A 24,942-nucleotide genomic window follows, 5' to 3' on the forward strand; every position below is an offset into this window, starting at 1 on the left:
GAAACACACGTTTTTAGAAATTATATTTATTCCATCTCTAAGTTATACAAAAGTCAAATTTTTAAAGGGAACTTAACACTAGATCATTGATCATTTATCAATGTCCATAAAATTGATTCCACAGCAAAATTAAAAAAATAGGAATCGCAATCACGTACTGTACAGTGAAGAAATAGATTGATAGTTGAAAACAGAAACTTTAATTAAAAGATGCAAATATTAAGTACACTTAAGAAAATAAAAAAAGATGAAATCTGGCTTTAGCTATACAGTACTAAGATCTAAAGAAAGGCTCGAATATTCTTGAATTATAGTGAAGTTACTTAAGATTAAATGGGAGTAAGCTTGTTTGAAACCTCAGTTGCTCGACTTGACTACAATGACATGCAAAACTGTTTAAAAAATCTAAAGCTTTTAAAGATAAGTATACAGTATATTATTTCTTTCTTTTTTTTCTTAGAATGTATGATACAGTATAGGACTTCTTTTTTCAAAGAAGGCTGTATAGGCAAATTCCACTTTCAAAGATAAATACTACAAAATCCTTTGGCATTGCTACTTAATTTTTGTTTTTAGTAAAAATGTAAATTAGCCTAGTTCATTATTTCAGTTTGAAAAACAATTGAAAGTCGGATTACTTAGATTACCTTGATAGCTTTCGGGTAGTATGGTAATACAACCTTTAAATCTTATAATAGAAATTACTAACAACATTTAAAAACAGAAATAAAATTAAGTATAAATGCACTAAATATAGTAAAATAATAGAGCCAGAAAGCTCCCTTTCTCTCCCAATACATATCTACTGTATGTGATTTTGCTTCTCATTAATGACCTTGGCTTGCCTAGTTTTCAACCATGCCAATGAGGAGGTTCTTGAAGTCTCCGCCAACGTCACTCTGAGGTAACAAAACAAAAAAGCGGGCGCAGTTATAATGTAGGTCAAGAAAAGAGGAAGACACGTAAGATTACAAAAAGGTACTGAATTATCCTTCAATAAGCGCAAGTAGAATTTTCTTGTAATCTCCAGAGGTATCGCCCTGAAAAACACAAATTGATTTTAGAAAGCAATTCTGTATATAAAACAAGGGCTGTTGAAAAGTAGTACAGTACTGCTCTACAGTTCTTCCTAAAATTCTAAAGAACCGTTACTACTTCATTCGCTTCATAGCATTCCAAAAACCTTTAACTGAATAACAGTAGAATATGAGATGTGATGCGACTGCTTTTTGTTAGTGACAATGGTGTATGACTTTTCTATCACTAAAGCTGTTTAAAATGAATTGGGTATGGTAAATTATAGCCTCTTTATTATCAATGAAGTTTAGCTAAAATAGCAAGCTATTTAAAGATACAAAACTTAAAGTTTGAGCCTATTAGTGATAACAATAAACTACAAGTGCTAGAAGTACCTGTACCTCAATGAAACAAACATTCACATGCGTAAAAACGAACACTTTTAATTAATTCGGAATGGAACACATTTATATCTAGTTCTATGGTATAAGAAATCAATCCATTGTAAAAAAATACAAACGACTGTCCCAGGGGATAATTAAATGGCCACATAAAACTGTAGCCAATAGCCTGTTTGATATTGCCAGACTTTCTATCTCTACATTATAACGGTCACCAAAGGACCATCTCTTGTCCATGTCTTTGCACTCTATTCTTGATGTGCATGTCTTTGGACTTTACCTTTACCGCCTTAAATTTTGGTCCTTCATTTCTTGTGTTTGTATTTCAAATGAATGAGAACAAATTGCACTAATTTGGAACAGAAAAAAAATTGCTAATTGTTTGAGTTTTTCAAAAAAAAAAAAAAAAACCCACAGGAAAATTATAAAAAGTATAGTGATAAAAGTGAACAATGTTAACCTTCAATACTTAAATAAATGTCAAATTACTATCCACAACGGCCCAAACAGTGATAGCGCATAAAATTGTAGTATGACGATCGAGATACGATCTGATAAGATCTTTTTGTGAAGTAGTACTTTCATGTACCTAGGTAAAATTGCAAATAAGTTATGTCTTATTAATTACCATATTATAAGACTTATGACTTATTTACAATTTGCAGGAATGTAAACTTGCAGATTGTTGAAAAATCTGGAGCTGGAATTTTTCAAAAGGCCATGCTTAAAGCTTCAAATAACTTGAGACCATAGAGAGATGAGAATAATTAAAAATTACAGATTGGGGAAAAGTACATAATAGTTGAGATGATGATAATACCACAGAATTAGTAATAGGCTCATGTTGCAAGACATGGCTATGAAGCACGATACAAACAGGTATATTGCATCTTTTTAAATCTGCCCTGGTGGAACTTATTCAAATCCACATCTTTTGAATAAAATCTAGCATAAAGGGGATAAGTTTTAACAGTGATATAATTTTCTTATAGGGAGCTGCTTTATTACTAAATAATTAAACTCAATATTTCCTTTGAAAAGAATCAATAATTCCATTTAAACAGAGAACCCTCCATAAAAGTGCCTTGTTAGAACTTCCACAGAGAACTATACATAAATGAAAAATACCTTTTGTAAAACTGAGCAGAGAATGCATAAAAGTGCCTAGTACAAACAAAATTGTTTTCTTCCTACAAACCATTGCTCACTAAATATGCCTATTTTTTTTTGCCATAAATTCCAGGTGCACCAGACTTGACTGTAGACAGAAGACATCTAATTTGCTCATGCATCATCCCCCACCCAACTCACTTTTTCATGGAACAGTAGGTAAATATATGGCAATTTTAGGAGGGCACGTTTGCTATATAATTTATACTGATATGACCTTTGTCAAACAACAAATTCTAGTAAAATTAGGTCCATTTCTTCTCAAGTCCTATGCAAAGACAGTAGATTTCCCCCAGACTGTGAAGAGTAACACAGGATACAATTATAAAATGTAGGCCTAATGCCAAGCACTGGGGCATAAAGGCCATTCAGTGTAGAGTAAAAGCATTTATTTCTTATCCAAGACTGAAGACAAGACCGAGATGGTGAAGGGCACAATAGTAATCGTAACAACTATCCTAGCCAAGAACTTGAGCGAGTGGGAAAGACCTACAAAATCACTTTTACACATGACATTTCCAGAGAAAGCACTGACTTGTTTCAAGGAATCCGATGCCAAAAGACCATCTTCAAAGAAAGATCTGGAAGAATGACTTCTTAAAGAAGTCCATGACATTCAGAAAGTGTCCTAAGACTAGAACAAGATCCTAGTTAGGTGGTCTAGACAGACTGATGAACTATGTTCACTAAAGTCCTCTGAAGTACTCATTAACTCATAAGGAAGATCCCGTGCCTTGGTGTAGTGTATCTGAAACAAACCAACCAACCAACCAATGCATCCAATCCATTTTTCAGCCTTATATCAATGAATACTAGAGACTGATAACATACTTACCCGACCCCACAATGAAAATTGTGTTATAATCACATGAATAGTGGCACTAACTATGAATTAATACCCTTTATGCCTTTCCAACCCACAAATGTTACACTTCCCCTAATAGAGGCTGATTACTGAAATTTTGCAATGCTTCCAAATAGCCACTATAGCTATCAGATAATCCTTTTGAATTTGGATAAACTCCAGGCTTGAGGACGAATGACTATTTATTTAACTGTGGAGACTGTCAAAGCGGGATGTTTGAAAAGTGTTCCAGTTTAGTAAAATCCCTGGTCTGTCATTTAGCAGGGACAAATGTTTTGTGAATTGTGGCCAAGAAGGGTTAATTAGTCCATCTTTGTGCATGTCCATGTCAAGATTGCGAGCGTCACTAAAATCTTCTTGATGAGGCCTAAGATGGAAAAGAAATTGACATCTTGACTGTATCATGGGTGTTACATTGCTGGTATCTTTTAGGCCTTGAACTGAAAAGTAGAAGCTTGTACATGTAATTTGAGAACTGGACTACCAACAGCATGCCCCAAAGATCCCCAATAGCCTTTTTCATATAAAAAAAAAGTTAAGTGAATACTCCTTTGGAGGGACTTGGTCCTTCTACTTGAACTGTTGGTCTGATATCACATCATGCCTTTCCATAAAATATTGTGAAGATTAGTTTCTGATGGACACCTTGGTATTCTTGACCCATTATTTTTCCTACTATTTACCCACTATGTGGGGGTTGTCCTAGAAAATAAACTTTTTACTTATTTGTAGCTAAGCTACAACTTTGGTTGGAAAAGTAGGATGCTATAACCCCAAGGGCTAAAACATGGAAAAAAAAGCCCAGTGAGGAAATGAAATGTTGAAATAAACTATGTGAGAAGCAAAAAATAATGAATTCAAAAAATCTTAAATTCAAAAACAATATTAAAGTAAATTTTTCATGTATAAACTATGAAGAGACTTACAGCATGTTAGCCTCTTCAACCTAAAAACATTTGCTGTAAGTTTGAACCTTTGAAGTTCCACTGATTCAACTGCCTGATTAGGAAGATCATTCCACAATCTGGTCATAGCTGGAATAAAATACCTAGAATACTGTGTAGTATTGAGCCTTATGATGGAGAGGGCATGACTTAGAATTAACTGTATATCTAGTACTATGTACAGATGATGCTATTCTTATTGCATCAATCCTATATTCTGAATGTACACCTGAGGTTGCTGAATTCTTTATTAGAGATCTAGTGCATGGAGCAAATTATGGGGATGAGGTTGAACCCTAATAAAATTTCATTAAGATATGTCCAATGATGTCCAAATCATCATCAAGGAAATTATTACCAAACATAAGTAAAAGGGGGGGTTTATATATATATATATATATATATATATATATATATATATATATATATATATATATATTTTTTTTTTACATTGAACAGGTTTTACCACAACTAATTCATTTAAAATTTCCCTTTAAGCTAAAAATTGAAAATCGACTGGTATCATCATTGCTAGTCATGATCTTGTAGCCTTGAGTTAAAATTGTTGGCCTGGACCCACCACTTTTCCTTAGTGACACTAAATGGCTAATCAAGGATTACCAGGTATTTACTGAGGGGTAAAGAATCCTGGAAACCTAGAGGATCCTTTCATAAGAAATAAACTCCTAATTACAATTTAGCATCATTGTGAAGAAGAATTAAAAAAAGAGAAATCTTATTGAGGGAAAAGGGGAAGCCAAATAAGCTTAGATAACACTTTTAAAGGTTTAAAAGACCACTCATGAATGGCAGAGGCAAAGGACAGTGACAATGGCCTAGAGACTGACCATATGATCAACGCCCAAGCCCCTCTCCACCCAAGCTAGAACCAGGCAGGAACAGGCAATGACTGCTGATGACTCCTCAGGTAGACCTATAGGCTCCCTTTAACTCCCATCCTTAGCTCACAAGAATGGTGAGTTTGCAGAAACTACAAGAAACTATCGAGCTTGAGCAAGACTCGAACCCTAGTCCGGCAAATAACCAGGCAAGAAAGTTTCCAATAGGCCACCACAGCCCTGAATTCAGCATTAAGAGAAAAACCTATGTTGAAATAATGACAAATTAATAATAAAAGCAATCTAGAGAATTCTGTTACGGAACAATCATAAGCAAGCAGGCCTGTTAACCACTACTAGGTTACCAAAAGGAAATTGAGCTGGGAACACGCATAATAGATTGCTGTTATTAACACTAGCTAACCTACAACCTTAGTTGGAAAAGCAGAATGCTATAAGCCCAACCAACATGGAAAAAATCCCAGTGAGGAAAGGAAATAGAATTCAGCAGAGTATGAGTGCATCCTCAAGCAAGAGAACCCTTACCCAAAACTGGAAGACCATGGTACAGAGGTTATGGCATTACCCAAGACTAGAGAATAATGGTTTGATTTTGGAGTTCTTCCCCTAGAAGAGCTGCTTACCATAGCTAGTCTCTCTTCTATCCTTACCAAGTGGAAAGTGATCACTGGACAATTACAATGCTACTAGCAGATAACCCCTGGATGGCTAGTACCTTAGCCAACCTGTAGCCTATACCAATAAATACAAAATTTACTATCTGTACAATGAACTTTACAGCCAAATCTGGTAAACCTAGGATTTTCAGGATGAAAAAACTAAGCACATGATTACTGATTTTGCAACTAAACAATTTCAAACATGATAAAAAATTTTTCACAAATACTGTATATAAACCTACCTACCTTGATTATACTTGGTGAAATATTACTAGACACTTCACATGATTATATGGATTAGTGTGGATCAATGATTTTTGCAACTCACTAATGTTCTACTGTGATATTTAAACTATGAATTTCACACCACTCTCATCAGCAATCGAAGAAAAATTTGTGCAGTGCTACAGTGAATGTACAAATTCAGCTTTAACAAGCAATGAGACACTGGGTAACATGCTAATACCCAGTATAGTAGAAGCATGCAAGCTAACTTCAAAGAATAAAACAGCAGAAAACCAAACTCTGGAAGGTGTTATAACTCTGCAAGAGACATTTTAGTCCGTAGATTTTTCAATTAAATGGAAACTTTAAATAACTACTATTGGTAAACAGAAGCTAACAATCATTGCATAAAGCTTTTTACTGTCATACAAATTTCTATTTTCTTGAAATGTTTATTTCATAGAATTAAATTTCCTTTAAGAAAAAAAAAGGTTATGTAAAATGTATTCAAATAGGAACCTTTTACGGCTGCTGAGAGAATTACATAAATCATGTTTACTTCATGTTAGAAATCAAAATTGAAAATCATATTAACTCTTCGAGTCCCACAAGATATTTTACATCCAAGGATTTTTACTCCAATGAGCTGCAATTTTCTCTAATTATCTGTGTAATGTTTAACAAATTTTCAATATGTAAAACTCTATATGAATGAAATGAAATTGGTTCAGCTCTGATAAAATTGTTTTAAATTTTTAGCATTTATTGTTTTTGTATGAAGTAAAAAATGCAAAAAAAAAAAAATATTTCCTTAGACTTCAGTAATAAAATTTTCTCATGGAGGTTGGGACTAAGAGGGGTTAATAATCTCATACCACAAATTAACCAAAATATATTTTAAAATAGAGATTTAAAATTTGAAACTTAAAACATCCACAATTTGAACATTTTGGACAGATATATATATACAGTACTGAATATCACTGTGCCGTAAATTATTTTATGATTGGCCAGCTCTAAGGGAATTGTTTCAACTTTGGCAGTCTGGTTAAACTATAAATTGGTGACATTGTGATTTAGTACTCTTATCTTGGAATGGAAGAATGATGATTATTCATTCTGATTAAAGGCATTTGGGTTCTAGTGTTCCAGCCTGGAAATTAAACCAGGGAGGTCATTCAGCTCCGAGATGCTCCAGGGATAAAAAACCTGCAGTTCAACTATGAATTGAAAGTTATGAGAAGTTGGACAGCAAGACGGAAGAAAGAAATTGAGAACATAAGTAAGGTAATATCTGAAAAGAGGGTGCAACTATCAGCCAAAAGGGACACTACAAAGATCCGCAAGTAATGCCTGTGCACTACAGGCAGTTCATCGATGATGCTAACCCCCTACAGGCTGTGTAGTTCAAATCATTATAAAACTCAAAATACCGATTTCAGTTGTAAGTTTACTTCACGAGCAGGGCTTTTAAGATACTGTATATTATGCACAGTATACTAGTTCATGAATTACAGTATAAAAAGATTCTACTTTGCTAACTACTGTATATTATACATGAAGCCCTATTCTACATACACCAAGTAAAAGTAATATTGTAGAAGATAATTTTAGGTGAAGGAGGTTTTTAGAACAGTATTTACAAGTTCAGAAATGGCTAATGTCTAAGAAATTTCATTGACAATTGGAACCATTTATATTATCACCAAATTGAGTTTGAGCATACTCTGCAAAGAAAGCTTATAATCATTTTCATTATTTGATTACAGAATGTGATACCTAGGTTTTACATAATTAACTGATAAATATTTGAATTGGATGAAATCCATGCATTTTGAAATTAGCCACCTCTGAAGTGCTAATATTAACTGGGATTTTCTTATAGCAAAATAGTGCACAAGCTTCAACAAGGTTGCTGCAAAAAGCAATCAATAAAATCAGGTAAAAAACAAATTTACTACGGCAGAGGAAACTAACCTTTATGTCTTTTTCTAATGGCTTATTGTATAGCTTATGGTATTCCTGCTTGATGTTACCCATGTCAATCTCGCAGCGAGAAACGACGAGACGGATGAGTGCACGGTCATTAGTGCCCATGCCAGCCATGGAGTCGTGAAGTTCTTTTGCAAAATAGGCAGGTTTGTTGTCAATTACATGGTCTGGAAAATAGAAACCAAGATTATTCAATTTTTAGTAATACAGTGCCTAACAAAACTTTTTTAAAATGTACTTATAATTCTTGTTTGAAAAAAAAAAGATATATTTTGCATAGGTACAGAAGTTATAATTACAGTATGGTATAAAGGAATTCTTGAAATACGAAAGGTAGATTTTTAATATACTGTATCATAAAGAACAGCATCATCATAGGATTCAGTTTTACAAACCAATGGGTTTTCATGAACTCTAGAGAATTAAAATTCAGCAACCTTTTACTTTTCTGTCAGGAGTACTTTTCCTTCACTTTGGTCTTATACACAATTCCCTTAGATTGCTGGGGAGAAAATTTGGTGTAGATAACCTGATATTAAGTCTTGATTTGTATTTAAGACTTAGAGATTACTACTTTAAGGAATATTTGTTAATTACATTAATTACAACTCCATTGCTTGTGCGTTGCCTAACTTCTGTGCAATATAATTCTAATGGCATGAACTTGTCAAGATACTGAGAAACCTTAATTGCATATGCTAAATCTTCAGTCAGTGCCTCTTATTCTTTTGCATATGATCATTTGTCTCGGCATCCTTTAATTTTATTGTTCTTATAACAGGTGGCGAGACAGAAATTGAATGTGTTTGAGATGAAGTGTCTAAGGAGTATGGCTGGTGTATCTCGAGTAGATAGGGTTAGGAACGAAGTGGTGAGGGAGAGAACGGGTGTAAGAAATGAGTTAGCGGCTAGAGTGGATATGAATGTGTTGAGGTGGTTTGGCCATGTTGAGAGAATGGAAAATGGTTGTCTGCTAAAGAAGGTGATGAATGCAAGAGTTGATGGGAGAAGTACAAGAGGAAGGCCAAGGTTTGGGTGGATGGATGGTGTGAAGAAAGCTCTGGGTGATAGGAGGATAGATGTGAGAGGGGCAAGAGAGCGTGCTAGAATTAGGAATGAATGGCGAGCGATTGTGACGCAGTTCCGGTAGGCCCTGCTGCTTCCTCTGGTGCCTTAGATGACCGCGGAGGTAGCAGCAGTAGGGGATTCAGCATTATGAAGCTTCATCTGTGGTGGATAATGTGGGAGGTTGGGCTGTGGCACCCTAGCAGTACCAGCTGAACTCGGTTGAGTCCCTGGTTAGGCTGAAGGAACGTAGAGAGTAGAGGTCCCCTTTTTGTTTTGTTTCTTTGTTGATGTCGGCTACCCCCCAAAATTGGGGGAAGTGCCTTTGGTATATGTATGTATGATAACAGGTTTCATAGAATAGCATTTCGGCTAACTATGCCTCTACTTGGGTATAGTCATTTAATGCCTTGTTAAACAGTAAGAATATAACTAGTGGCTCTCTTGTTCTTTACAGATAACATTCCTTGCTCCATACATCTTGCACACACTTACTTCATCAGTGTACTCTCCTCTTGCAACCTGCATGCAGTGCATATATAATTTTCTCTGCTGCCAAAACACACTTGCCGTCTCAAGTTTTAGATTAAAACTATAAGAAAAGTCAGTAGACTACCTTCTTGGCTCAACTTCAACAAAAAGTATTTTCTATCACACCAGGAGTGATTAACAAATACCTACGTTCGGATTACTAGCTATGACCTCAATGTGTTAAACACATTAATGAGCCTGCCTAGTTCCAAATTTACCACCACGGCCCACACTTCATCGTGTAGCAAACTGCATTCCCTTGTCTCCAGTCCTGTTTTCCCCTGTCATTGAAGACATGCTAGGTACACAATCAGTTTTTATTGAGGATGCAATGTGAATCACTACACCTGGACTCGTCTTTATCTCTCAAGGAAAATTGGTTGCCCTAACTCGAAATTAGATCGACTAAATTACCCCTGACTAGCAACTGACTGTTGTTCTTGCAAAAATCTCTCCTTCAAGTCATGTTGATTCCTCATGACTTGCTACACTCCAGGCATCAATTATATTACTGAAAAAAATTTACCTTAATTACTTCTAATTTTTCAGATTATGCTTTTACTGCCATCTAGGATACTTATAAAGACATTTATTTGTCTCCAACCCAAACCCAGCCTTACTTCACAAGAAGCTTCTAGGCAGCTAGTACAATTTTTTTTTTCCCCAAGGTAAAAAAATTCACAATTCAGTGATTTAAGATTGAAACACAAGGTGCTACAGTTAACTAATTAGCAAAATGCTAATTACTAGTCATTATTTCGTTATGTTTATCTATTCTAGGCATTCTACATTTACTGAAGCATAAGGGGCAGAACTTCTAATTCACAGGAGATCTTTTTGTCCAGATTCAACATTTCAAAGCATGACAACTTTTTGTACCACGATGCCTAATGATAAGCCAAATAAGTTTCTAATCGTGAATTTTGCTATATAAAGGCACCTAAACTTTCATCTAAAATTGTTATACAATATTGTATCAGAGACTATAATACTCTCTAATTTTGAAAATAAAATATTTGTAAGTAAACCTTTGTAGCTATTCAAGTAACAAGTCTATATTCAGATGATAGTCAAGGTAAAGAACTAGCATCATCTACTGAAAAACTGTACCAAGCTTGTTTTCAAAGTTAGATTTGCAATGATGATTTTAAAAGTTAACGGGAATCCAGACCAAAAATAAAACAATTCACTAGAACATACAAATACTATTGAAAACCTTCCGAATTTAAAAAACAACATTACCACAATTGCCCCGGGAATAGAGTAAAGTAATACCAAAAACATATGACTACTTACACAAGGTTTGCATTCCAAGCTGCAAGTCACCAGAAAGTTCGGACTTGATAGCATCTAAAAATGGTTTGTTTTTAATCTTCTTGTATTCTTCAAACACACAACGCAGCATGGGGTACGAATATGAAGATAATATTCTATTGAATTCCGCTTCATCAGTGCCCAATTTACCTTCACCTGTAAATCATTTTAATTTGAGTAGTGTGATAATCACAACAAACAAGTACTGTATTAAAATTCAGTACGTCATATGCTATTAATTAACATTCCTACTAAAATATCAATAACAGTATACAGTACAAGTTTACCCAATGGTATAAAAAAATGAATTACAGTATGTTAAATAAAAAATTTGTGTCCTTTAACACTGTTAAGAATAGCATGAAAACATTTGGAATACACTACAAAATTTACCAGCTTTGTATAACTGCTGAGCTAAGCTGTTTGCCAATGCTGGGTCACAATTCACTTCATCTCTGCCACAAGCACACATGGAAATCAAAAGTCTGCAGAAGTCACCAGATGTGTCTCCATGTAGGTCATCTTCAAGCTTCTTCCGATATTCTTGGTAGTAAGCATTTTTTATCATCCTGTAACAAATTACTGTCATCTAAATTCAAAGTACCTATAATGTAACTGTGAGGGCTCGGTTTCACTAAAAATAATTATACAATGCAAATGATCTGTACTGTTATAAAAAAAAATGTAAAATAATTTTTAAAAATGCAATTTGGAACTCCTGATGACTTCTGGAAAATGTCATTTTTATCATTATGTAAACAGATTTAATGAGACCACATTCACATGCTATGCTTTCAAAGGGCACACCACGAGGATATCTTCCAAAGTGGGGTGAAAATGGGAAAAAAAGGTAATTTGGAAGAGCCACATTAGTTTCAGAAAGAAGTTAATTGCATGTAAAATAATAGGGTATATCAAGAATATAATTTTAACTGTTTAAACAAGAAAACATACTATACTAGAAATATTAATAAAGAAAAATACATAATTCATCATCATATAATAGGGTATATCAAGAATATAATTTTAACTGTTTAAACAAGAAAACATACTATACTAGAAATATTAATAAAGAAAAATACATAATTCATCATCATCATCTCCTAAGCCTATTGACGCAAAGGGCCTCAGTTAGATTTTGCCAGTCATCTCTATCTTGAGCTTTTAATTCAATACTTCTCCATTCATCATCTCCTACTTCACACTTCATAGTCTTCAGCCATATAGGTCTGGATCTTCCAACTATTCTAGTGCCTTGTGGAGCCCAGCTGAACGTTTGGTGAACTAATCTCTCTTGGGGAGTACGAAGAGCATGCCCAAACCATCTCCATCTACCCTTCGAACATGATCTCATCCACATATGGCCCTCTAGTAAAATCTCTTCATAGTTTCCTTTCTAATCCTGTCCTGCCCTTTAACTCCTAATATCCTTTCGAGGGCTTTGTTCTCAAATCTACTAAATCTATTGGAGATTGTTTCATTGTCATACCATGACTCCTGTCCATATAGTAACACTGATCTCACTATATAGTCTGATTTTTATATGTAATTTCAGGCAATTTGATTTCCAAATTAAACTTGACCTAGCCATTGTCTGATTTGCTTTTTTCAATCTTTCACTAAACTCTAATTATAAAGACCATGTATTGGAGATCATAGTTCCTAAATACTTAAAATGATTCTACCTCATTAATCCTTTCTCCTTCCAATGATATTTCACCTTCCATTGCATGCTCCGTTCTCATCTGTCTTTCTTCTATTTGTTTTCAGCCCAACCTCGTGTGATATTTCATGCATTCTGGTAAGCAAGCATTGCAAATCCTGTGGTGTTGATCTTACTAGAATGCATAATTACATATACCAAATAATATAACAATGAACGTACATGAGAGAAGCATTATCTCGAGTGCAAAGGATTTCAACCAAGGTCCTTTCATTGGTCCCAATGCCGGTCATGGCATTATGCAATTCTCTAGCCAAATACAATGGCAGAGGTGTCATCAGTGCGATCACAGCATCCTCAAATTTTCCGCTTAGCTCACTCTTCAGATCTTTCACCAGGTCCTGAAATGGTAGGATGTTGTTACTAAAAAAAAAAAAAAAAAAAACACCACTGTCTTCTACACGTACTTTAATCTTGTTAAAATTCTTCAATACCTAATTGCAATGGCACTCATAATACCAAACAGTAATTTCTATACTATCAAATTTTTAACTTTAAAATTGACTTATACAGTAAGGTTCTCTTTGTGTGTGTGTGTGCAATTACAGTGCAATCAGTATTCAAATTAATACTTCACTCAACTAATAAACACTGAAATAAATTTATTAACATACAGCAGTGCTCTGATTCAATGATTAGTCATTACCTACTGTAGAACTGACTATTCATTTTACACTAAAATGTACTTTTTATACAAGCATCCTTTATCTCCAATATAAGAAGAAAGCCAGCTATTTAAAACCACACAAGGGTGAATAAAGTTGGTGTTTTCATTAAATTCAGAAAAGATTGAAAGGCATTTCAACTATCGTAGATACTGTACTTCAGTAAGACTTTGACGTTATTCAAGGAAAGTTTTATTCTCTATAAAACGATACAAATCTAATGAGGTAAAAAAAAAATCAAGTTTTCATATGCTTTTGAATGCTTGCTTTCCTTCAAATTCTATGGCCCTGATTTATAAGCATTAAAAGCAAAAGAATTTTCACATTAAGAGCCTACATTTTCTTTACAGAAAATTGTTCACATTATTTCTTTATAGCCCTTCATTGTTCAAAACAATGGTTACAAGCCCCACTATCATATTTTAAATAATAAAATTTTGTAAGAGAATTTTATAACAAAAGCAAGAATTACAAATTAGCATAAACTATCATGCGGACAACACTGTAGCTAGTTAATCAGGCACCAGGTTTAGCTTGCATGCAGCATTACAAGATTTTGTCTGACAACTTCATAGATTAATACAATACTGTTTATGTATACAGTATACTTTCAGTACCTACTAAGTGACCAAATTTCCAAAATGCATACAGAATGCTATCATTATTAAGAGGGAGATTAATCCGCCCAATGAGTCAAACTTGACTTACATAGCTGACCCGTACAGAATGATACCATACTAATGTTTCCAATACAAGGTATTAAAATCCTGTATATAGCATATACACAGTATAGCTGAAAAGGAGGAGAAACAAACTTAACCTGGAAGAAAACTTCTAAATATATATCCTGCCCTGGAGCATTGTATGCAAGCTACCATGCAAATGTAACAACCAATAACTTGCAGAGATAAAATTTGCGCTTTCCGAAGCAAATAATCTTGTGACTTACCCCTGTGAGTGCTTTCTTGGAATCTTCTGGTTCCTCCTATGGCGCAGGAGTAAGGAAAAACAAAATAAAACAATAGACAAAAGACATAAGGTAACTTTCTACATATAAAACAAAAAAAAAATAATCTGGAAGTTGGAACTACAATAACAGTAGATACAGGTATACTATAGTAAACTATGGAACTCAGGATAGGAATATACTTTTAATAGGACGTGTTTAGTAAAAAAAAAAACTGAAAAAAAAAGCACTAATGTTACTAAACTTTTTGAACACGGAATAGCATTTGGAGAACTGCCATGTAATTTCACAGACGATAAAATTTGCGTACAGTACAGTGTCCTAGTACTTAGTTCTCTAGAGAATGGAAAGTGGAAGGGGTTCGGAAGTCTCCAGCTTTCTAGACAAAACTCAGAATGAACAAAATTGGGATCATATGACCCACCACTGAGACCTAAGATGCCAATCGGGGTCGAGACGTAATTCAAAAACCTATTTAACATTACAATACTTTAGACTACTATTACTGTAATACCAATGTCAAAATTTTTTGAGAAAGCACTCCTGGACTAACTAATAAATATGAATATGCCATTACCCTATTATCTAATGTAATGTTTATTAACAATGCAGCATAGAAATATAATTCCTTACACTAAACAAATATGGAGTTTTCACATTTCTTCTCTTGCGTCCCTATTTTGGGATGCCACTTACAGTGTGCCTTGCATCTATAACCCTATATACCAAGGCACTTATCCAAATTTTGGGGGATAGCCAACATCAAACAAATGAAAAAAAGGGGACCTTTCCTCTCTAGGCTCCTCCTAGCCTGACGAGGGACTCAACCGAGTTCGGCTGGTACTGCTAGGGTGCCACAGCCCACCCTCGCCCGTTATCCACCACAGATGAAGCTTCACTACGCTGAATCCCCTACTGCTGCTACCTCTGCGGTCCTCCAGGGCAACTGGAGGAAGCAGCAGAGCCTACTGGAACTGCGTCACAATCGCTCGCTATTCATTCCTATTTCTAGCACGCTCTCTTGCCTCTCTCACATCTATCCTCCTATCACCCAGAGCTTTCTTCACTCCATCCATCCAACCAAATCTTGGCCTTCTTCTTGTACTTCTCCCATCAACTCTTGCATTCATCATCTTTAGCAGAAAGCATTTTCCATTCTCTCAATACGGCCAAACCATCTCAACACATTCATATCCACTCTAGCTGCTAAATCATTTCTTACACTTGTTCTCACCCTCACTACTTCTTTCCTAACCCTATCTACTTGAGATACACCAGTCATACTCCTCAGACACTTCATCTCAAACACATTCAATTTCTGTCTCTCCGTCACTTTCATTCCCCACAACTCCGATCCATACATAAGTTGGTACAATCACTTTCTCATACAGAAATCTCTTTACATTCATGCCTAACCCTCTATTCTTTACCACTCCCTTCACTGCCCCCAACACTGCATCCTTCAATCACACTCTGACATACATCTGCTTCCACTCCACCATTTGCTGCAACAACAGACCTCAAGTACTTAAATTGGTCTACTTCCTCAAGTAACTCTCCATTCAACATGACATCCAACCTCGCACCACCTTCCCTTCTCATGCATCTCATAACCTTAACCTTACCCACATTAACTCTCAACTACCTTCTCTTACATACCCTTCCAAATTCTGTCACTAATCGGCCAATCTTCTCTTCCGAGTCTGCAACCAGTACAGTATCATCCGCAAACAACAAATGATTTACCTCTCATTCATGATCATTCTTGTCTATCAGTTTCAATCCTCATCCAAGCACTCGAGCATTCACCTCTCTCACCACTCCATCAACATACAAGTTAAACAACCATGGCAACATCACACATCCCTGTCTCAGCCTCACTCTCACCGGAAACCAATCACTCACTTCATTTCCTATCCTAACAGGCTTTACTACCTTTGTAGAAACTTTTCACTGCTTGCAACAACCTTCCAGCAATTCCATATAACCTTATCACATTCCACATCGCTTCCCCATCAACTCTATCATACGCTTTCTCCAGGTCCATAAAGGCAACATACACCTCCTTACCTTTTGTAAAATATTTCTTGCATATCTGCTTAACTGTAAAAATCTGATTCATACAGCCCCTACCTCTTCTAAAACCACCCTGTACTTCTAAGATTGCATTCTCTGTTTTGTCCTTAATCCTATTAATCAGTACTCTACCATACACTTTTCCAACCAAAAATGACAAATTCGTAGATAATTTGTATTTTTCCTAACTATACAAACCTTAGCTATTTACATGGGGTGATTACTTCGGCACAGCCGATGACGAGCCATAAAGTTTTAACGAGGCTTTCCTACCCACCGCTAGTTAGCGGGGGGGTAGGGAGGGGTAGCTAGCTACCCCTCCCCCTCAAACACACCAGAGAATACTCCACTTTACTTAGAGGTAGGACTTATCTTGGGGGACAGGGCTGGCAGGCACATAACTGTAAATAGCTAAGGTTTGTATAGTTAGGAAAAATACAAATTATCTATGAATTTGTCATTTGTTCCGTAACTGAAATACAAACCACGCTATTTACATGGGGTGACTTAACCCTTAGGAAGGGTGGTAAGTCCCGGCCATACTGGCTTTGGCTTGCCCGGGGATTCCATATTCGAGCAATCAAGTACTCGGACAATAGGGAAACCCTGCTCCTCGCTGGCGGTTGTGAAACTGCCGCGGCCTACGTAAGGTGTGTGCGAAGGTGAAAAGTGACTTGTCCCAGGCAGTTGCCCTGGAGCCCCTCAGGAGGGAATCCAGGCTAGGACTCTCCCAATACCACCTCGTCAGGGTATGGGGGCATGACAGTATTACACCTAATACTAGGAACACAAGGAAGCATGGTCTACCTGCAGTGGTTTAAGGTCAGCTGAGCAGAGAACCCAGGATGCTGCTTTCTCCATGGGAGGAGAGGATGAAGAAAAGGATAAGGGCCAGACAGATCTTTTCATTCATGCAGACTAACACCCTCAACCTTCTGCTACTTGTCCATCAAGGAGCCTGAGGTTTAGACCAGCTGTTGTGAAGCCACCACAGGGCCGATAGAAACGTATCAAGCCTCCTGTGGGTCATGTCTTGCAGGTAAGGGGCTGAGAAGAAGGTCTGATGCTTCAACATCCCCGCTTGTAGGACCTGCGTCACTGAAAGATGCTCCATGAAGGGCAGGGACGTATCTAAGCCCCTGACATCATGGGCTCTAGGGCGGTGCGACGGAGAAGGGTCAAGATTCAAGGCAGGGTGTAGCACCCTGCGAATCCGGGCCAAGATGGTACTCCGGGAGACCCTTCTCCTCGTTACCCAGGATCCACGAACGAGACTTGGACCTGGAGACGAACTGCAGCTGTTCTCTGAAGACACCAGCTCGGACCTCCTACCGGCAAGGTAGGAGATGGACTGAGTCATCTGCAACAGGACGGAGACTCGAACCCTGGAAGGAGTCGAAGCGGGTCCGGCACCCCCGAATTCTGAGTCTCGGCAACAAACCTCAGGGACAAACCTGAATGTTGCCTCCCCCTAACCCCCTGAATGGGCGAAGTCGTAAGAAAGACCATGTGACTCGCTTGGCTGAAGATAGGCTAGCAGGAACACTGTCTACCCAGAAGGTGGTGGTGGGCTGGGGACTTACGTAGTGGTTCGTCAGGGGGTCTCTTTAGAGACTCGAGGACTCGAACCACGTCCCAAGGAGGAGGTCTCACCTTCGACTGAGGGCAGGAGAGGACAAGGCTTCGCATGCGAAGGAAGAGTTCCAGCGGGGGGAGAAATGTTTTTCCCTAGAGCCAGGAGGCAAGTCTTAAGGCTGAGGGATAGCCTTTCACAGTCGAAACAGAAAGGCACACTTTTCCCGCAATCCCACTAGGGGCTCTGCTATTGCTGGAAGCGGCAACGTGTGGAGGGATGCCCTCTCCCCGACACCGGTTACAGAAACTCGCCCTATCGCCTGGGAGACTACTGCGGAAGACTTGCGCAGGTGACCAGGCCTCCTTTTCGCCATTTGTTGCGAAAATCCTCTCTCTTTGAGGAGGTGCTGGATAGACTCCCGGCGGGAGGAGGAGCAAGCTATGGAGGCAACACATCGATGGTGTCCCACCGTTGCTGGGAGGCCTCCTACCAGAAGGCCTTGGGATCCGTGACCGGGGAGCAGTACAGCGGGAGCTTGCAGCTCAGTGCTGTAGCGAACCGGTCCACCGAGTGAGCCCCACCGAGGCAGGACTTGTAGGCTACTTGAGGATCCAAAGACCACTCGGAATGTGGTGTCCGTGACACACTGCTCAGACTGTCGGCGAGCCCATTCCTTTGCCTGGAATCAAGCGAGCTGCCAAGGAGACCTAGGGGGACTCGGACCATCCCGGTATCTCTACCGCAGGATGGGATGGTTGTACTGTACTGAAAAGTACCTCCTTGTCTGGGCCAGAAAACCATCACTGTGGTGTTGTTGATCCTCATAACCACAGAGTAGGCTAGGTGGAGCTACTGAAGAGCCAGAAACACGGTTTCTGTCTCTAGTAGGACTAGAGAAGGTTCTTCCTGGTTCTGGCCCCGGCCTGAGGACCCGTGGATCAGAACGTGCCCCCCCCCTTTTCTTTGACGCGTCCGAAAACAGCATCAAGTTAGGGGAAGGACGAGAAGGACCACTCCCTTTTGTAGGCCCTCGTCAGCTTCCCAACCCTATGGGTTCGTCTGTAACGGTTGTCCCCTATGGGTCTCGGTGTCTGGGGAGACGTGCCCCCGACTCCCCCGCGCCCCGAGTCCCCACTGAAGAGAACTCAACCTGGGGCGACTGTGGAAACCAGACGGGCCAGGAAGGAGAGACGTAACAACCTTGGGCTGGAGGGTCTTCTTGTGTGAGGAAAGGTCTCGCGACCTTCCTCTGCCTTGGTACCCTGACGTCTGAAGGGAAGGCTATGGGAGATAGGAGCCTAAGAGCAGGCTCGGTATACCAGACTCTGAGAGGGCTGCCTGGAGGACTCCTCGAGGACCACCATGATCTTTAGAACTTGGTAAAGTCCGAGGAGCTTGTCCCGATGACGAAGAAGGGAAGTCTTTGAGTCGGCCAGGATAGGCCAGCCACCCAGGAACGGAGTGGCCGGATGCCGATGCTGAGTGCCCGTGAAGAGATCCGAGAGGAAGTATCGGAGAACTGTTGAGGTGCCGTGGAGAGGCAGAAGCACAGCCCTTGAACTGGTATACCCGCCTTCCAGGAAGACTCCAAAGTACTTCCTTGAAGATGGGTGAACCAGGACCAGAAGTACGAGTCCTTCCGGGCCAGTGTACCCAAGAAGACTTGTGGTCTCACCGCAAAGCTGACCGCGTTTGCTGTCGCTATGCTGAACGGAGACTGTATGACAACCCTGTACAGAGTCGAGAAGGGAAGGAGGCGACTACAAAGGCCTCAAAACCCGTTGGCCACCTCTTGGAGGGGGCACCTCTACGACATGAACTGGACTTCTGCCCGGAGGACCCGTCCCCTCACCGATCCCTACCCAGGGAGGAGGGAGGGGCTTGAAACCAACCGGGACTGTTGAAGGAGACAAGCTCGGAGAGCTGGCCCTTGACCTAGTCTCTGGCGCTCTCCATTCCCTGAGACCAGGGCAAGCTGCACTGGCGTAAGGGAGTCCTTGGGTGAGTAGAACTCGGTCCAGGACTGAATCCTTCCCTTACCGAAGAGGAATCTCTGAATCTGGGATCCCCTTGAGGTTTCTCCTGTGGGCCAGAACCTGCCACAATGCAAGTTCTGACTCCTGGAGCTCCTCCTCCTGATGGACTGGCAGCAAGGTCTCCCATCCCCGGAGGCTCTTCCTGGGGAGACTCGTAGACATGCCCCAAGGGTCCAACTGGATCCTGTCGGATCCTTGCGGAAGACAGGGCCTCAGGATCCCTCCTAGGAGGGAAACAGGACCCCAGTGATGAAGAATGTAAGGCTTCGCCCCCTCCGCACAAAAGGACCCTCAGGAAGAGGCGGGGATTCTCCCTATGGAGTGAAGGGGGAGAGGACCGGGTCTTCCAACCCTCCTGGGAATGGGCAAAGCTCATCCGGCGGGGAGGGGAGATGGAGTCTGAGGAGGGCTCATCGCCTGCGTAAGGACTCGTGAAGGGACAGGATAGTCCTTGGGGAAGATACCATGCCAGGGATTCCTCTCACCCCTTTCAGGGGGAGAGGAAGCTGCTACCGATTAGTGACCCCAGTCAGAATGCACAGGCTCATCGCCTGTTTGAGCGCTCTGATGATGGCATCCCACCAGGGATGCCGACCAATCCTCGCGCTGACAGGGAGTCCCTCTGGAGGGAAGAGGATCGTTCAATCCTCTGGGGGAGATGACACATGAGGGTTCGCCCGCAGAGAATCTGCAGTGAAGGGAGAAGAGACCTTTGACCTGTCCGGAAACCTCCCCCTCCTCCGAAGAGGGCGCTGGTCTGCGCTGCGGGGGAGGGAAACGCGGAGGTGGCCTGACCGCCATAAGCCCCGATGTAAACAGGGCGTGGTCGTGTCAAGAGAACGGTGCGCCGATCACGCTGACGATCGCGCAAAAAGCACCGATCTGGGTAGCGCGTGAATGAAGTATGCGTAGCAGAATAACCGCGCCCGCATGAGCGTGGGCGTATCGGCGACCGCATGAACGATCCCCGCGTCTCCGCACGTATGAAGATCGCTGGCGCTTGCGCGTGAAAGATCGTGGGTGAGGGAAACCATCCCACGCGCGAACGATCTCGGCGAAAAAAGATCGCCGGTGCTAGCGCCGTCGGCGATTGCATGTGGGGAACCATCCCACGAGCGGAAGAATAACGCTGAAGAAATGCTGACGATCTTCGGTGCTTACGCGAGTACGAAGATCGTCGGCGCTAACGCGAGAAAAAAAAATCATAGGAGACAGTGAGCGGGGACCCATAGTGCCAGCGTGCGAATGATCTCTAACTATGTAAGACGATCGTCAGCGATTCGCGCGAGCCCGGACGATCTTCGACGCTCACGCGTAAGCGACGATTGTCGGAGCTCACACGCGAGAGAAGATAGTCGGCGATCACGAGCGGGAACCTCGGTGCCCGCGCGCGGACGATCTATGACAATCACGAGCGGGAACCTCGGTGCCCGCGCGCGGACGATCTATGACGATCACGAGCGGGAACCTCGGTGCCCGCGCGCGGACGATCTATGACGATCACGAGCGGGAAACCGCGCGCGGATGATCCGTGCGATGATTGCGCGAGCCTCAATGGTCGCGCGCGAGAAACTATCCCGCGAACGGAACGATCTTCGGCGCTCACGTGTACTGTGAAGAACGTCGGCGCTCGCGCGCCTAGCGCCGAATCCGAAGATCGGCGGCGAACGGCCGTCGACGATCGCCTGCGGAGAAACGCGCGCGGATGGCCTTGTTGCCGTGAGCGGGAAACCATCCCGCGCACAGAATGATCATCGGAGCTTAAGCGTACTAAGAAGATCGTCGGCGCTTCCGCTTAGCGCTGGATCCGAAGATCGCCGGCTAACGGCCGTCGATGATCGCGTGCGGAAAACCGAGCGCGGACGGCCTCGTTGTAGCGCGCGGGAAATCATCCCGCGCACAGACCGATCTTCGGCACACTAAGAAGATTGTCAGCGTTTGCGCGCCTAGCGCTGGATCCGAAGATCACCGGCTAACGACCGTTGCCGGGTTGACGATCGCGAGTGGAAGGGCCTTGAAGGTCGCGCGCAGGCGATCATCAACGCTTATGCGTTAGCGCGAACAGAAGATATTCGGCTAACGACCCTCGACAGATCGCGCGTGAGCGATCATCAATGCTTACGTGTTAGCGCGAACAGAAGATCGTCGGCTAACGATCGCGCGTCCCTGGACGATCGCGAGATCTCGCGCGGGAAACCATCCCGCGCGCGGGGGATCACCAACGCTTACGCGTTAGCGCGAACATAAGATCGTCGGCTAAATCGTCAACGACCGCGAGAACGCAGGCGGGAAATAATCCCGCACGCCGGCGGTCTTCAGCGCTTATGCGTGAGTGAAGATCATAGGCTTCTGCACAACAGAAGATCGTCGGAAATGGTTGAAGGATCGCTAACTCGTAGAACAGGAACTGGGATGTGTCCCTAAAAGGGAGAGCATCCCCTGAAGAGGACCAGGAGGTCTACTTCAGTGCCGACGATCAACTGAAGGACTGCTAAACACTCCGAGGAGTGGTCTCTGTGAGGTACCTTTCCCGCGAACGGGAGAGGTGGCCTTAGTAGAAGAGACTTAGAGACACCGAAGGCTGAACTGCTGGTGAGTGCCAGTGCGCTATCTCATGAACCCCAACGATGTGCGCAAATGCGCAGGGAACGTTGGTAGCAGCCTAACTGAATACTGGAACACGGTGTCTCTAAGGCAGTCTCAGGAATAGCAGGAACAGCAGTCGAGCGCTAGCGTGTAAGGGAACGTTGGCGCGCAGGTGATACCTGGCACTTAAGGGACTTACTCAAGGTGTGAGAAAGTCTCTCCTGCCCCCGAAGGGAGGAGCTCGTTAGATAACTGGGGCGTGGGCGCCCAAGGCGCGTCTGCAGTCAGGAACGGATACAGCAGGCAACAGGAACACTGAGGGACGAGAGACCAAGGGTCTAACGTAGCCTGAGTATCGAGGCCCCGAGGAGATAGTTGCAAGACCCCGAAGGGTCAATGCAACGAGAAACCGAAGTTTTTCCGTCACTAAACACCGAAGTGCAGAAGTGACTAAAGTTACGAGAGCCCGAGGGAACTGCGTACCCGACATTACAACAATGACTTCTTTCCAAATAAAATGTTCAAAATATCACCCTTTTACAACTGTGTTGATGAGTGAAGTATTGGTGAACAAGATTGTAAATGTTTTATATTCATATACTATCGAGACAAGTTTTGTCATACAAATTCCCTAAATTGAGTAAAACCTGAACTTGGAAATTATCTTTATCCAATTTCACTTAGATAAAACCACAAATTCATTATAGTACTGAATAGCATATTAGTATGCTTTTATGTAACCCATGATCACATGTCCTTCTATGTAATATAGGCAAATGCCATTGAGAAAATAATTTTAATTACATACCATAACTAAAATATATTGAGCAACACATAACATTTCTACTCATTTCCTAAAGTATTGAAAGTTTTTTTCTGCCATCTCATTTTTCTTTATACTTCAAGTAAGAGCAATGACTATTCCTTTATTCTGCTGTACATTAATAACCTCTAAACCTATACGGTAGGTCTGAAAAGATTCTTTTCACAGAGAGATTTAAAGTATACACCAAACATAACTGGAATGTTGATTTTATGTCGTAATAATCAAAACAGAACAGTATGTATCTAATATAAATGAACGTGACTTTAAATTAAATACAGTATGTACTGTGCTTCATAATCATACGCCTACTTAGGCAATAGGAACTTTCCTTCAGCCCTTTTCCTTAATTCCATTACACGGTACCTTGCCTGTTCCACTAACAACTGGATAATAGAAAATAATAAATCTATCTCTGAACCTTTTTGGACAACTTCTCATCCAATAACACTTCTGACATAGCTTATATATCTCAGCTATTCAAAGTACAGTAAACCAAAGAAAGCCGAAATGAGGATGATGGCATTAATCATAAAGGGATTTAGGTTTAAAACAAATCAAAGAGGACAAAGTAAAATCAAGGGAACAAACTTCCTTTTCTCTACTCAATTTACACTAAAAAAAGATCCATACTCTTCAGTTACCTCAAAATAAACATGACTTACCTTTATAACTCATAAATGCCCTTATGAATATGATGTATGACAGAATAAGATTTTTCTACATACTGTTTATAATAAAATTTGAAGGTTACCTAACTTTAAAAGACTCCACAAGAGTTTAACATGATTGTTGTTCATAACATATTCATCGTATTGTAACTTAATTCTTTATGCCCTTTATATAAATAGCACTTACAAACCTTCAATTGTAACAATACTAAATGATTACCAAAAAAGGATTCAACAACTTACAGTGCTGTACATTACAATACATCAGGTATAAAATTAAGCAGATATAGGAGGTTTGTGGTTGGTTGTTTCAAGACTTTTTAAAAACGCACAATGTACAGTAACTTTAGGAGACAATGGCATGATATCTAGATGAGATCATAACAAGGTTTTGTCATTTTCAAAAAGTACAAGTTGCCATGTAACAGAAATCTGGGATAGCACTATTTTTTTAGTTTTGCATTTTTACTATAGTATCTATCAATATTCAACTCTTTAAGGAAGAACACAAGAAAGTGTAAGAGCTATTATAAAAGATATCAAAGGATGGAAGGACTCTCAAGAATATCACAAATTCAGTTGTATACAAAGCTATGGCCTTGAATTAATTTTTTCAAAGAAATGAAACTAATATTTCTACTAAAGCATGGACATTACTTCCATCGTAATCTAATGGGAAATAAACCTCACATAAAGTCTGATGACTAAATAGATCAAGAATATTACTGGGAACACTCAGTCTGAGTCAAAACACAAAGACCTGTTAACCTGAATAC

The 24,942-nt window shown here is 40.4% G+C and overlaps 1 protein-coding gene across 9 annotated transcripts in view; it reads right to left on the minus strand.

The window, feature by feature from the left end:
• Positions 1-9: 9 nt before the first annotated feature.
• The window catches only part of LOC137627825 (annexin B9-like), a 236,275-nt gene continuing 211,342 nt past the window's right edge, over positions 10-24,942 (minus strand). For 7 of the 9 annotated variants that reach the window (XM_068359203.1, XM_068359208.1, XM_068359204.1 and 4 more), the window contains exons 5-10: positions 14,381-14,416; positions 12,929-13,107; positions 11,437-11,612; positions 11,026-11,199; positions 8,119-8,300; positions 10-1,040 (exon numbers count right to left, since the gene is read on the minus strand). In XM_068359203.1, the coding sequence (XP_068215304.1) occupies positions 987-1,040; positions 8,119-8,300; positions 11,026-11,199; positions 11,437-11,612; positions 12,929-13,107; positions 14,381-14,416 (801 nt within the window). In that variant the 3' untranslated portion in view covers positions 10-986. The remainder of the gene's footprint in view (positions 1,041-8,118; positions 8,301-11,025; positions 11,200-11,436; positions 11,613-12,928; positions 13,108-14,380; positions 14,417-24,942) is intronic. The other 2 variants (XM_068359205.1, XM_068359206.1) reach the window with 2 other exon arrangements.

This window comes from Palaemon carinicauda, chromosome 35 (genome assembly GCF_036898095.1).
Source record: "Palaemon carinicauda isolate YSFRI2023 chromosome 35, ASM3689809v2, whole genome shotgun sequence".
In the NCBI taxonomy this organism is placed as follows: Eukaryota; Metazoa; Arthropoda; class Malacostraca; order Decapoda; family Palaemonidae; genus Palaemon; species Palaemon carinicauda.